This window comes from Gymnogyps californianus, unplaced genomic scaffold, assembly GCF_018139145.2.
Source record: "Gymnogyps californianus isolate 813 unplaced genomic scaffold, ASM1813914v2 HiC_scaffold_72, whole genome shotgun sequence".
Taxonomy (NCBI): Eukaryota; Metazoa; Chordata; class Aves; order Accipitriformes; family Cathartidae; genus Gymnogyps; species Gymnogyps californianus.
The window spans coordinates 25,494-40,643 of record NW_026114465.1 but is presented as its reverse complement, the minus strand read 5'-3'; the positions used below and the strand labels follow the sequence as shown (position 1 = coordinate 40,643).

The window sequence follows — 15,150 nt, the reverse complement described above, 5'->3', positions numbered from 1 at the left end:
GTATAACAGAGTTTCACCTTTGATCAGTATTTCTAGATCTCTTTAATACAAATAATATTACTATCAGAAGCAGCTTTTCAGAGAAAAAAATTCTGCAAAATCTTAAATGGCCATACCTTTTTTATTGAGCGGTCGTTTTCGTACACAAACACATATCCTGTGCTCATCAATCTACAAAGGAAACAATTTTTCAGTGAACTATACCCCAATTCCAGTTATACGATATTTTACTTCTATTCTTGAATTATTTAACCAATCATTTAAACAAAGAGAAATTTCCAAGACAGTGAGTCATCTGAACATATAAAAGCCCCTTGTCTCTGCACAATAACCAAGAACCCAAAAGGGAGAACCATACATTAATAAAACTCCCTGCAGACAGTGATCTGATCCTGCAGAGTACCAGGCACATCTTGGAACACTGCAAACAAATCCAGCTGTAATAGGGTAGATACGCTATTGACAGAAATTGTCACAATCTCTTTGATCATGCCCTGGTAGAATTCTCAATCTTGAGGGGTACAGGACAGGTAAAAAGTAGAGTCAGGACCCTAAACCTAAGAAAGGAAAACTTTTGGCTGTTTAGGGTGCTAGCGTGTGGGATCCCTTGGGAAACTGTCCTCAGAGATAAAGGAGCAAACGAGAGCTGGGAGATATTTAAAAGACATTTTTCTTAGGGCGCAAGAGCTCTCAGTCCCAATGTGCAAGAAGTCGGGCAGGGGAGGCAGGAGGCCAGCTTGGCTACGTCAAGACCTCTTAGCCAAACTAAAACACAAAACCAAAATGCATAGGCAGTGGAGGCAGGAATACACATCCTGGGGAGATCATAGCGATATGTCCCGGTGTCCTGGTTTCGGCTGGGACAGAGTGAACTCTCTTCTTAGTAGCTGGTACAGTGCTGGGTTTTGGATTTAGTGTGAGAATGATGTTGATAACACTCTGATGTTTTAGTTGTTGCTAAGTAGTGCTTATCTTAAGCCAAGGACTTTTCAGTTTCCCATGCTCTGCCAGCAAGCAGGTGTGCAAGAAGCTGGGAGGGAGCATAGCCGGGGCAGCTGACCTGAACTAGCCAAAAGGGTGTTCCATACCATGGAACGTTATGCCCAGTATATAAACAGGGGGGAGTTGGCCGGGAGGGGTGGATTGCGGCTCAGGCGTCGGTCAGTGGGTGGTGAGCAATTGGATTGTGCATCACTGGTTTTTTTCTTCCCCCCCCCCTCCTTTTTTTGTTGTATTCCTTTTCATTACTATTATTATTATTATATTACATTATTACTATTGTTAGTATTATATTTCACTTTAGTTATTAAGCTGTTCTTATCTCAACCCACGAGTTTTACTTTTTTTCCCTTTCCTCCTCCTCACCCCACTGGGAGGGGGAGGGGGAAGCGGCTGCGTGGTGCTGAGTTGCTGCCTGGGGTTAAACCACGACAGCCTTTTTGGCGCCCAACGTGGGGCACAAAGGGATGAGATAATGACAGATCTGATCAGAGTGTGTTAAAACAAACTTGTTCTAAGTATCCATTGTATTGGTTTGATAGTCACTGGTTACAATGTGGGTTCTTTTGCTCTCAAAGTTGGTGGTATAGTTCTTGAAGTTGCGTTATGTAATGCCCTACTTGCAGTATATGCTCCCTGTTGTGCTGTTTATCACCTGTGGGAACTGGGCTAGAGTTATCATGTTGTTGTTGTTTGTAACACTGGCTTATGATATGATAGAAGTGCAAGCCGTGAAACTAATCGGGTGTTTGTACTCGGCATTGTTGTCACCTCCGTACTTCGGGAGCTGCCTATGGGAGACTATTAATAATTGTACCTTTTACCTTTTCTCCTCTGGGAGCCAATCTGTGGAGGAGAGATCTCCGTACTTCGGGTGCTATCTGATAGAGAATATTAATAATTGCACTTTCTACCTTTTCTCCTCGGGGAGCCAACCTACTGGGGAGACATCTTCCCACATCTTTCCTTTCTCTGCCAGGTTCATTACAATAGCATTGAAGGAGTTTGTAAATTTTGAATATCCTTGGGATGTTGAACTTAGCATGGTCCTACTGCTAGGAATCAGCCTGTTCCTGAATGTGATTCAGATCTTGTCGAGGGTTAAACAACTATTTAAAAAATCCACCCAGAGGTCAGCTCCCACGACTGCAGCTACTCCAACCCTGGTGACAGGTACTGCGGCTACTCAAACTCTGGCGACAGGCACTGCGGCTACTCAAACCCCGGCGACAAGCAGTGTGGCTACTCAAACCTTGGTGATGGATGATGCAGCTGAACTAGAGAATCAACCGGTGCCAATATCAATCATCGCCCCTATACAGAAGAAGAAATATACAAAAAAATCAGCTCGCTTAGCGAAGGATGAAGGTGAAGCAGGGCCATCACGAGAACAGGAGGAAGAGACAGAACCAGAGATAATCACCCGATCCCTATCCCCGAGTGAGCTGCGAGATATGCAAAAAGATTTCAGCCGTCATCCAGGCGAGCACATTATCACCTGGCTGCTCCGATGCTGGGATAATGGGGCAAGTAGCTTGGAATTAGAGGGTAAGGAGGCCAAGCAGTTGGGATCCCTTTCTAGGGAAGGGGGCATTGACAAGCCAATTGGAAAAAAGACACAAGCCCTCAGCCTCTGGAGGCGACTTCTATCAGGTGTGAGGGAAAGGTACCCCTTCAAGGAAGATGTTGTATGTCACCCAGGCAAGTGGACCACCATGGAGAGAGGTATCCAGTACCTGAGGGAATTAGCCGTGCGGGAGATGGTTTATTATGACCCAGACGATGGGCGGTTACCCACAGATCCAGATGAAGTCCAATGCGCACGACCCATGTGGCAGAAGTTTGTACGAAGTGCACCATCGTCGTATGCCAATGCATTGGCAGTAATGGACTGGAAAGATGAGGAGGGACCAACAGTAGATGAATTGGCTCGCCGACTTCGGCAATACGAAGAAAGTCTCTCTTCCTCCCTCATCGCGGCTGTGGAGAGACTGCCAGACATACTAGCCGAGAAACGGTCCCAAGAGTTCCAGCGATTTGAGGATAAGTTTGGCCGCCCACCTGTACGGACCAATACCTCAGCTATTAGGAGAAGGTATTCTTCTGGGCAAGAGAGAGGAGAGAGAAGGTATATACCACGGGGTACCCTGTGGTTTTACCTGCTTGACCACGGAGAGGATATGAGAAAGTGGGATAGAAAACCTACCTCGGTCCTAGATGCACGGGTACGCGAATTGCGAGGAAAAACAACCACAAATGAGGGTTCTTCCAGGAAAATAGTTGCTTCAGGCTCCAGTGAGCACTGCGAGCGGAGTGGCCGACAGAGTGGAAGGGCTGATCTTACTCCTGATTCTATGAAAAGGAATTCTAATCCATTTTTACAACAAGTGAGTGGAGAATCCTATGACCAGCACTAGAGGGGCCCTGCCTCCAGCCAGGTGGAGGAAAGGGACAACTGGGTTTACTGGACTGTGTGGATCCGATGGCCTGGCACATCAGACCCACAGGAGTATAAGGCTCTAGTAGATACCGGTGCAGTGTACCCCAATGCCATCAAGCCATAAAGGGGTAGAAGCTATTTGTATTTCTGGGGTGACAGGGGGATCTCAACAGCTAACTGTATTGGAGGCTGAAATAAGCCTAACTGGGAATGAGTGGCAAAAACACCCCATTGTGACTGGCCCAGAGGCCCCATGCATCCTTGGCATAGACTATCTCAGGAGAGGGTATTTCAAGGACCCAAAGGGGTATCGGTGGGCTTTTGGTATAGCTGCCTTGGAGACGGAGGGAATTGAACAGCTGTCCACCTTACCTGGTCTCTCTGAGGACCCTTCTGTTGTGGGGTTGCTGAGGGTCAAAGAACAACAGGTGCCAGTCGCTACCACAACAGTGCACCAGCAGCAATATCGCACCAACCGGGACTCCCTGATTCCCATCCATAAGCTGATTTGTAGACCGGAGAGCCAAGGAGTGATCAGCAGGACTCGCTCACCCTTTAACAGCCCCATATGGCCAGTGCGAAAGTCTAATGGAGAATGGAGACTAACAGTAGACTATCATCGTGGCCTGAATGAAGTCACACCACCGCTGAGTGCTGCCGTGCCAGACATGCTAGAACTTCAATATGAACTGGAGTCAAAGGCAGCCAAGTGGTACGCCACAATTGATATCGCTAATGCATTTTTCTCAATCCCTTTGGCAGCAGAGTGCCGGCCACAGTTTGCTTTCACTTGGAGGGGCGTCCAGTACACCTGGAATCGACTGCCCCAGGGGTGGAAACACAGCCCCACCATTTGCCATGGACTAATCCAGACTGCACTGGACAAAGGTGGAGCTCCAGAACACCTGCAATACATTGATGACATCATCGTATGGGGCAACACAGCAGAAGTAGTAATTTGAGAAAGGGGAGAAAATAATCCAAATCCTTCTGAAAGCTGGTTTTGCCATAAAACAGAGTAAGGTGAAGGGACCCGCACAGGAGATTCAGTTTTTAGGAATAAAATGGCAAGATGGACGTCGTCACATCCCAATGGATGTGATCAACAAAATAGCAGCTATGTCTCCTGTTCTTATCTCAACCCACGAGTTTTACTTTTTTTCCCTTTCCTCCTCCTCACCCCACTGGGAGGGGGGAGGGGGAAGCGGCTACGTGGTGCTGAGTTGCTGGCTGGGGTTAAACCACGACACCCGGGAATGCAGGGAGGGGATCAGGAAAGCCAATACACAGCTGGAGCTGAACTTGGCTAGGGACGTGAAAAATAACAAGAAGGGTTTCTTCAGGCACATAGGACAACAAAGGAAGATGAAAGAAACCACACTCCCCCCCCCCAATGAGCAGAACAGGAGATCTGGCTACAACTGACATGGAGAAGGCTGAGGTACTCAACAACTTTTTTTGCCTCGGTCGTCACCGGCAAGTGCTATAGCCACGCCACCCAACTCACAGAATCCAAAGGCAGGGACTGGGAGAATGAAGTACTACCCACCATAGGAGAAGATCAGGTTCAACACCATCTAAGGAACCTGAAGGTGCACAAGTCCATGGGACCTGATTAGATGCATCTGAGGGTCCTGAGGGAACTGGCAGATGAAGTTGCTAAGCCACTCTCCATCATATTTGAGAAGTCATGGCAGACTGGTGAAGTTCCCACTGACTGGAAAAGGGGAAACATAACCCCCACTTTTAAAAAGGGAAAAAAGGAAGACCTGGGGAACTACAGGCCAGTCAGTCTCACCTCTGTGCCTGGCAAGATCATGGAGCAGATCTTCCTGGAAGCTATGCTAAGGCACATGGAAAACAGAGGTGATTGGTGACAGCCAACATGGCTTCACTAAGGGCAAATCGTGCCTGACAAACTTGGTGGCCTTCTACAACGGGGTTACAGCGTTGCTGGATAAGGGAAGAGCGACTGACATCATCTACCTGGACTTGTGCAAAGCATTTGATACTGTCCCACACAACATCCTTGTCTCTAAATTGGTGTTGTGGTTTAACCCCAGCCGGCCACTAAGCACCACGCAGCCGCTCGCTCACTGCCCCCCCACCCCTGGGATGGGGGAGAGAATCAGGAAAAAAAAAACCCTCGTGAGTTGAGATAAAGACAGTTTAATAGGACAGAAAGGAATGAAAAACAATGATAATGATAATAATAATATGACAATAGTAATACTAAAAGAATTAAACTATACAAAGCAAGTGGTGCACAATGCCATTGCTCACCACTCGTTGACCGATGCCCAGTTAGCTCCCGAGCCGCGATCCCCCCTCCCAGCCAGCTCCCCCAGTTTATATACTGGGCATGATGTCATATGGTATGGAATAGCTCTTTGGCCAGTTTGGGTCAGCTGTCCTGGCGGTGTCCCCTCCCAGCTTCTTGTGCCCCTCCAGCCTTCTTGCTGGCTGGGCACGAGAAGCTGAAAAATCCTTGACTTAGTATAAACACTACTTAGCAACAACTAAAAACATCAGCGTGTTATCAACATTCTTTTCCTACTAAATCCAAAACACAGCACTATACCAGCTACTAGGAAGAAAATTAACTCTGTCCTAGCCGAAACCAGGACAATTGGAGAGACATGGATTTGACAGGTGGATCACTCGGTGGATAAGGAATTGGCTGGATGGTCACTCTCAAAGAGTTGCGGTCAACGGCTCGATGTCCAGATGGAGACCAGTGATGAGTGGTGTCCCTCAGGGGTCCATATTGGGACCAGTATTATTTAACATCTTTGTCGGGGACATGGACAGTGGGATTGAGTGCACCCTCAGCAAGTTTGCAGATGACACCAAGCTGAGTGGTGTGGTTGATACTCTAGAGGGAAGGAATGCCATCCAGAGGGACCTTGACAGGCTAGAGAGGTGGGTCAGTGCAAACCTCATGAAGTTCAACAAGGCCAAGTGCAGGGTCCTGCACATGGGTCGGGGCAATCCCGAACATGGATACAGGCTGGGTGATGAGTGGATTGAGAGCAGCCCTGTGGAGAAGGACTTGGGGGTATTGGTGGATGAAAAACTTGGACACGAGCCGGCAATGTGCGCTTGCAGCCCAGAAAGCCAACTGTATCCTGGGCTGCATCAAAAGAAGCGTGGCCAGCAGGTCGAGGGAGGTGATTCTGCCCCTCTACTCTGCTCTGGTGAGACCCTGCCTGGAGTACTGTGTTCAGCTCTGGGGCCCTCAGCATAAGAAAGACATGGACCTGCTGGAGTGGGTCCAGAGGAGGGCCACAAAGATGATCAGAGGGCTGGAGCACCTCTCCTATGAGGACAGGCTGAGAGAGTTGGGGTTGTTCAGCCTAGAGAAGAGAAGGCTCCGGGGAGACCTTATAGCAGCCTTCCAGTACTTAAAGGGGGCCTACAGGAAAGATGGGGAGGGACTCTTTATCAGGGAGTGTAGTGATAGGATGAGGGGTAACGGTTTTAAACTGAAAGAGGGCAGATTTAGATTAGTTATTAGGAAGAAATTCTTTACTGTGAGGGTGGTGAGGCACTGGAACAGGTTGCCCAGAGAAGTTGTGGATGCCCCCTCCCTGGAAGTGTTCAAGGCCAGGTTGGATAGGGCTTTGAGCAACCTGATCTAGTGAAAGATGTCCCTGCCATTGGCAAGTAGGTTGGAACTAGATGATCTTTAAGGTCCCTTCCAACCCAAACCATTCCATGATTCTATGATTTCCACAGAGATCTGATAATCTTCATCATTTAAGGATTCTGCTCCTCTGACTTCTTTGCAAATCAAAGGCCCTCATCACCTTCAAAGATCAAATATTAATCTTTATACTCAACGGGGTTTTTCAGAGAAGCTTAATGGTTTTGTGTGCACATCCCTTAGCATCCCAGGAAAATCTACAATATAGAGGCTGACTGACTACTTAGTACATGTTGGTATTATTTTGTAGTCAAAAGATATTTAAATGACATAAAAAATGACTGAAAAAAATAAACCCATGTTATAAAGAATACTAATATATATTAAATTATTTATTTTTTATATTTACAGACAGAAGTATATTCATACATTGAAAAAATTGGAAACACAGAGCAAAATTCAGAAGGATAAAAAATTTCCTCATCACTGGGGTACTTACAGGATCTGCAGTTGTCAGTGGTCTATAATCCAAACTTCCCCTGAAATCTCTTATCATACACATAATTTCATAATTTGGGTTTGTAGCATCAACATCCTAGGGAAGTAAGCAACAGAATTTCTAATTACTTTTTTTTCCTGAAATGAACTAATTTCAATATCTTCTAAATTTACTTGTAAAAAAAATATAGATCAACTGAAATGTTAATTTTTCTCCAAAACGCCATAAATGTCTTGACTGCAAGTTTAATGCCTTTTTCCATTCTGATGTAGCTAATTTACTGATCATAAAGCAAAACAATGATATGCCTTCTATTTCATATTTTTGGTTGGCATGTAATAGAAAATACTTTTTAATTGAGGACTCATTAAAAGTCTATTCAAGAAAGGACTCCTGCCTTTTGCCAGAATCTTCACATTAAAGAAACACAGCTGAACAATTGCACAACAGATAGCATATACAGTCAACACTTCTTAATCTGAGGTAAGGCGGTCCAACAGACAAATGGATACACTCTATTATACAGGTACAAAACACACTGCAGAGGACAGTGCAGGTGCCCCAGCTGCTCTAAACACAACCCTGCTGGATCCAAGTTGGTTAAAGGAGGTTGATCCTACTTGCCGGTCCTGAGTTAACTCCTACAGTTACTTGGATGCATTGGAAACTCTTCTAACACTTCTAGACCCCCCAAAAAGCAGAAGCAATCCCAATGATACACAATAGGCTACATCCAGGCTCACAAGACCTCCTGTCCTTAAACCTGGAACCATCAGTATCAGAGCAAATGGACATGTAAGAGGCCATGCACAGAGCCCCTCTAAACCTCGTGAAGCCTGAGCTACTGAGCCTACTGTGAGCTGAGCTAGTTCTCTGCAGAATCACTCAAATGTCCTTCCTGTCACTTCTCCCTGCAACTGTCAGTTTTTACCCCGTTTCAGGACATGCTGCTGATGCCATGCGTAGCCAGCTCTGGTGCTCAGACCTTATTAAGCTTTGCATGGCTTCCCACAAATGAGCTAAAACTCCTTCTGGATCACATCTGGCTGTGGAAATAGCGTAGGCACTTTCAGAAAGCACTGCATTGGGGTTAATAAGCTGAAATGGAGCCAGCTCATGTCTCTATACCTGTGACACAGCTGATCCACACCTCGGACAAAACTGTGCCCTGGTAAACAAAAGTTGACTGTACCTTTAATTTGTTCACCCTGACTACAGTGAACTAAAAACTACTTACAGTAAGTCCATACAAAATGTATTCCTGCTGAAACATTTCCTTCTAACATTCAGAAAGGGGTATTGCTTATTATGGAAAAGGTATTTGCCTAATATTATTCAAACCCTATTTAAAGGTCTTGCCCACCAGAAGCCAGTGCTTGGCTAATTATTGCTGCATTTCACAACAACAGAATACACAAAGCAACACGAAGCATAGATACATATAAGTCACCAAGAAAAACAGAACTTTCTCATACAGAAGTTTAAGACTCGGATGCAAAGGGAGTTGTCACAGAAGTGATAAAAAGAAAATTTTAGGTGTAGTACCACATCAAAGAATTTTAATATATAAAACAAAAATTATTTGCTCCTCACACATAAAGCCATAGTAATATTTTGCATTTGTTTAAGTGGATGGAAATTAGAGAACATGAATTCAACATAAGTGATTTTAGGTCAACTTAGAAACATCATTAAACCATGAAGTAAATTGCCTGAATTATTTACTTGGTGGTGGTACTTCTCATGTCAGTAGCAGATTGGTAGTATCTCTTTAGAGAGACTAACACATGCACACAGGCCTGTCAACAAGATTACGCTACTAGTTTTGCTAAAGCTTTTACACTACTGTGACAGAAAGTCATTTAATATTAAGAGATTTTCTCAAAGGATTAACAACTTCATTTCTTTCACACAAGTTTCTAACAACTTGCTGCCAAGCTGTTTGCATGATGCAAAGCTAAATTATACATATACAGGTGTAATTATGCATATACAGGTGTAAAGGAAAAAAAAATCAGTGTTCAAACTTGAGCCTCAAATAGATCTCCTACAAAACATCAAAGATCATAAAGAACAATTTATCATAATGTTGCAATACCTCTTGTAGAATAACAGCCCTATCTAAAAGCCAAAGATTTGATTATTTTCATCAATATATTTTCATCAATATATTTTCCCTAAGAAATAGCTATCATCAGTACTTGATTTTTAAATAACACACAGAAAGATAAGCAATTGTAAGCAATTATTTCTGTAGGAAGAAAAAGAGGGGGAAAACTGTCTAAAGAAATAGTTATCAGAGCAATGCAACCATGCATCAAAATATTTATCAAAAATTGTATACAGGATGAAAACATTTAATTTCAAGATTATTACAGTTCATAAAAATTATTGAAGACTGAAGAAAAGCACAATAATTTTGCAAACGTCTTCTCTTCCTGACATACGTTTTCCATCTGAGCTAAAAATACTAACCTGAGCTCTTTTTTCTCTAAGTTCCTGCTGCTGTAACCTTCTTTTTTCACGTTTCTCTTGCAATTTTTCAACCTCTTTTACACAATTAGATTTTCTACGTGCTTAAAGAAAATGATATAATTTTAAAATATTTTTAGTGTTGCATGAATTTAGTATTTACACTATAACATTTCAATTCTACTAATTTATGAATAATTAGAATGCATTTATTTATATCAACTATCTTTTCAAGTAAATCAGTATTAGTACAGAATAATTATGGCAATTTAATTTCTAAAATTTATAGAATAAATGAATTAGAAAAAATCATGGGAATGGGACAATAATTACACAACTGAAAATATAAGGACAATGACCCTCAAAAAATATTTGGACATGTGATGATATTTGGATACATGTGATCTCTTGGTTTGAATTAAAAGAAAGCCCAGGCAAATTAAAAAAACCAACACCATCATGGTTAAAAAAAGATAAAGGAAAAACAAATTCCAAATACTAGAACAACTATGACAAAAGTGAACATTTGTTTAGCCACAGAACACTGAAAAAGCTTCTTGAGGAAGCCTACAGGCAACTGCATATGTAGACCATTTGTCATTTATGGACAACAACATAATCCAAGAGAATGTACATGTAATGCCCAGAATGAATGAATCCTTGATACATGGTTTACATACAAGGGGGTCCAAATTCCTTTTTTGCAGCTTGAACTGGAGATATATCTGAAACACTACCATTCTGTTGTGAGGAGGAAGACTGTTCAGGAAGCTGAGTAGGCCGCGCGCGTGCAGAACCAACCACTGCAAAAGAAAAGCACAAAGCTCATCTAGATACGGAAGAGTAACGTTTCTATCTGATTCTGAAATACTTTATTATGACGAGATAAAATGAGGCCCCTTTCAAGACACAACAATTTATTGGGGGCAGGGGGGAGCCATACATGTAGAAAGTCTATTAATAAAGACATTCGGTATGCAGCTTTTTTTATCCTAGTGTTATACACCAACACAACATAATTATTAAGTACCAATGCTGCACATGCATATTTTTAAATACTCCACTACAGAATTAGTAGAACTTATTATGTGCATAGAATGAAGTATGTACTTGGAGATATGCAGTTTTGAAGTTTAAAGTGTTGAAATTTTATTTATATTGTAATTATACCCAAAAATCCAGTAAGAAAAAAGGACCCACTGTTTCACATTCTCTAGATGTTACAAAATGGTCCCATCCCATTGAACCTACAATCTGTGGACGAGTAGAGGGATATAAATGAAAGGCAGCAAAGTGCAGCTCAATCTATGAGTGGAAGAAACAAACCTTTTTGACACTATACTGAAAGGGATACAGATACAATCAATATGTCTACCTAAACTTATTGATTCGATATGTGATAAGGATGCCAATTTTTGAAGATGCAGAGTGATGTCTGTTCCCAGTGAATGCAGTGGGAGTGGCGTGCATGCAAGCCTCTTTGGTAGAGCTGAATGTTTTAAGTTGTTTTTCAAAGAGTTGCTTCAAGCAGCTCTGCTTCAGCTGGCCAGTTTCCTAACAAGGTCTGCCAGAAGAGTACGAAAGTGAAGGTAACAACTTTGATTAGTAGCCTAGAGATGACATTCCAAATGAAAGCCAACACACTGTGCAACATGGAGACAACTATGGAAACAGGTATCAAATGGGATAGACAAGACAAATCCCCAGATCATTCCAAATATGATAGGAGATCTAGTTTATAGCATGAATTAACTACACTAAACAAGACAGTGTGCTGAGAAAAGTTTAATTACAAGGCCAACAAAGAACAAATACTTAGGCTGACTGTGAATAGTAAGATGCACAGGACCTATTAAAATACAAGCTACAGGGTTATTCCATACCAGACCATTTACTACAAATGACAACGTGTATGGATGTGAGGAGAGCCCATCAATAAGATGTCTCAAATTTAAACCATATTAGTTTGAAAAAAATTATCCCCTCCTCATGAGATTTCTGATTTAACACCCCCAGAGGCAAATGGCAGAAGGGAGAAAGTGATCCCAATCGTCCACCAGAAGAGTCTGAACACTTGCAAAGATATGCAAGCCCACTTGTTTTTCAAGTTTAAACAGATGGAATGGAATCTAGTCTGAATTAATGACAGTAGATTAATGTTTGGAAGAAGAATCATCACCATCATCAGTACAAGTTAACTTTAATGCAGGAGAGAAAATGAAAACAATAAGCAATAACTATTCTTTCTCATGTTATTAGATGCATTACATCTGTATTCATCCAATACACACTTTTCACCTATCCTCCTGTGATATTTCAGCATTTTTGTAGATTTTTCGCTATTAACCATAGAGTGAGAAATAACCCGTAGGGTTTAAGTACTCTGAATGAATGTTTACACACAGACTGTTAGAAAACTAAGCTAAAAAATTGAAAGCATAAGAATTTTAAGTGCACTAATTAATGTATATTGAAACACTCAATTAAGCTGAAGCAAATTGAGGATGCTTTAATTTGGAAAAGTCCACACATGATTTAATGTAGCATAATTAATTAACCTCAAATTTTTGCACCTTCAGTTCATTCAGCTTAACTTTCCTAATGCTATATTGCTTAAACTTGCATATAAATACTATCCATACAGTATGCATTCCTAAATATACATAGGAGTAATTCTAGGAATGATGTACCATGTCTTTTACATTTCACATGCATACACACCGAATTAGAAATGCAGAACTATTAAGGAATGTTAGATGAGCAGGAGATTAAAATGTTCCCATATTTTTTATTTCCTTGAAATGGAAAGAGATAACATTTACCTCTGTTATCTCTGGCAGGAGCGTCATTCTTAATAGGTGCCACAGTTCGTCGACTCTATAAAGAAAGAAATCTCTGTTATTTGATCACCTTATTATTGAAAACATAAACTGCAGCCCCACCTCTGCTTCTTTCCAGTGAATAAAAATAACATGACATCAGCAATACAGAGAGGTGATTGCTGCCAAATCCTTCCCTGAAGAGCCTAGGGTGAAGACTGCTTGAACTATACGTACTGTTTCAAAACCTCCAAAACCTTTTCTATATTTTTCCTTGAGATATATTTAGTTATATAAATATTAGTCCCCAACTCCCTCTCTGCCAAGCCTATTCTTAGAAAATTTTTAGAAACCCCTATTCACCATAGGAAAAAGAAAGGAACACAGTTATCAAGTAGCTCCACAGACACAAAAGTTAGATTTAAAAACTCAAGCATAACAACATGTATAGGAGTACTGTAAGTTTAATATGAACATGTTGTGTAGGTATTACCAACCTTCACGATTTTGTTTACTTTGGCTGCTGGAGTAGGTGGTGGTGGTGTCTCTGGACTAGGTTCAATATCTTCATCAGGTGCAAGATCTGGGTTAAGTGAAAATATGCTCTCCAAGTCAATCTGTGTAAAAGAATATAAAATGCATTTATGAGTCTTAGAACAATATTCACCCTCTCCATTTCTCCTGTTATGTTTGAGAATAAACAATAAATATATTTAGTGTTTTTACCCCACAATTTGTTAATTCTATAACCTGAATGATCTTATTTTATGTTCACTAAAAACAGTGTAAGCTTTGGTCTTCATATTAGTTGAAAACACACCCTTCAGAAAAGGGATTAATTAGAAATGACCAATAGATATTAATAATTTTGTAAAGTGATTAAATTAAAACAGAAGTAGCTAGTATTACTGTGGTAATTTGACAATTACTGCAGAATATGAAAGACATTCTGTAACATAAAAAGAAAGAGATCTCAATTATTTGAAATTTCCCAGACAGTGCAAAAGAAACAGACGAATTACAACCATCCAAAAAATAAAAGCACAATTGAAACCATGTTAAATTTATCATGCTATTTTTTTTCCTTGTAAGTATTCCTCATTCAAAATGCTGTAAAATGTAAGGGAGGGGAGGGGCAGGATCTTAAAAATAGCTGGCTTCAGATGTATTGAATCTTGGTTTCCTAAAAATCTTAAATAGCTTTGGTCTCTATAGACTGCCATTTCCTCTGGCTGGACCTTTAAAAGACTTCACTACTGTACAGATTCTGTGTGTCCAGAGGGATGAGCTCAGCTGATGAGATCACCAGGACATTCTCACAACTTTTTTTTTCCTTTTTCCTGTGTTTTCACAAAACTGGTGAAGTGTAATTATTTCTGAGCTGCTTCTCCAAATCTCAGCTGAAACTGGCTAACATGGTCCAAAATTTACAGGAAGAGGGGATAGCAAAGCATAAGTGGGACACACACAGACACAGTTTCTTAAGGAAAGCAAGGCTGGAAAATTATTGCCTAAAATAAATAAACAATCAAACAAACAAACTAGCAGTTCAATCCCCCAATAATACAAACACAAAAAGATTTCTAATCCAGCTCCCACTGGTTTCCTGTCTGAACTGCAAGTCATTCTCCCTCTCAAAAATTTGATTTTTCTACTTGTAAAAAGGGGTAACAAGGTCAGCCTTTGTAATCTAGTTCAAAATCAAAAGATGAAAAGCACTATTTAAAAGCTATGACAGAGCTCAGGAAGTCAAATTTAATACAACAGAAACCAGCATTTGCCCAATAACTCCCATTCAAAACAGTCTGTAACCAAAGAATCATCAAGTAAATTAAGATTTATATTTTTCTTTGTTTTCAGTGCAAATTCCAAAGTAATATTCATGTAGATTACACATTTTTTAAAAGAGAAAAGTTCTAAAATAATTAGGTTTACCTCTTTGCCTTTAGTATCTCCATTTTCAATCCATTCAACAGTTACGCTTTCATTATCTTCATTTAGGGATGTTACCATAGCTTGGTGAATTCGGCCTAGAAAGGAAACACAAATGATCAATTAACAGATAGAAAAATTTTCCAGAAGTTATTTTAATCCCTGCACTGAGAAATGCAGATAGAGGCAGGAAGAAGAGGGTTTAAAAAAAAAAAAAGTGATAAATAGAAGATGATTCCTGGCCACATACTGTAAACTGGCCCAGATTTGATCCACTAGCGGAGGCTCTAACGGGACAGTCAGTGTACAAGTGAAAAACTCAATGAACAGAAAACTGAGTGGT

General features: G+C 41.2%; 1 protein-coding gene across 3 annotated transcripts in view; it reads right to left on the bottom strand.

Annotated features, from left to right (window-relative positions):
- The window catches only part of LOC127029105 (kinesin-like protein KIF2A), a 50,499-nt gene extending 35,602 nt beyond the window's left edge, over positions 1–14,897 (bottom strand). For 2 of the 3 annotated variants that reach the window (XM_050914747.1, XM_050914748.1), the window contains exons 1-7: positions 14,811–14,897; positions 13,373–13,492; positions 12,879–12,933; positions 10,737–10,859; positions 10,060–10,160; positions 7,585–7,680; positions 117–171 (exon numbers count right to left, since the gene is read on the bottom strand). In XM_050914747.1, coding sequence (XP_050770704.1) covers positions 117–171; positions 7,585–7,680; positions 10,060–10,160; positions 10,737–10,859; positions 12,879–12,933; positions 13,373–13,492; positions 14,811–14,888 — 628 coding nt within the window. In that variant the 5' untranslated portion in view covers positions 14,889–14,897. The remainder of the gene's footprint in view (positions 1–116; positions 172–7,584; positions 7,681–10,059; positions 10,161–10,736; positions 10,860–12,878; positions 12,934–13,372; positions 13,493–14,810) is intronic. The other variant, XM_050914749.1, reaches the window with a different exon arrangement.
- Between the last annotated feature and the right edge of the window lie 253 nt (positions 14,898–15,150).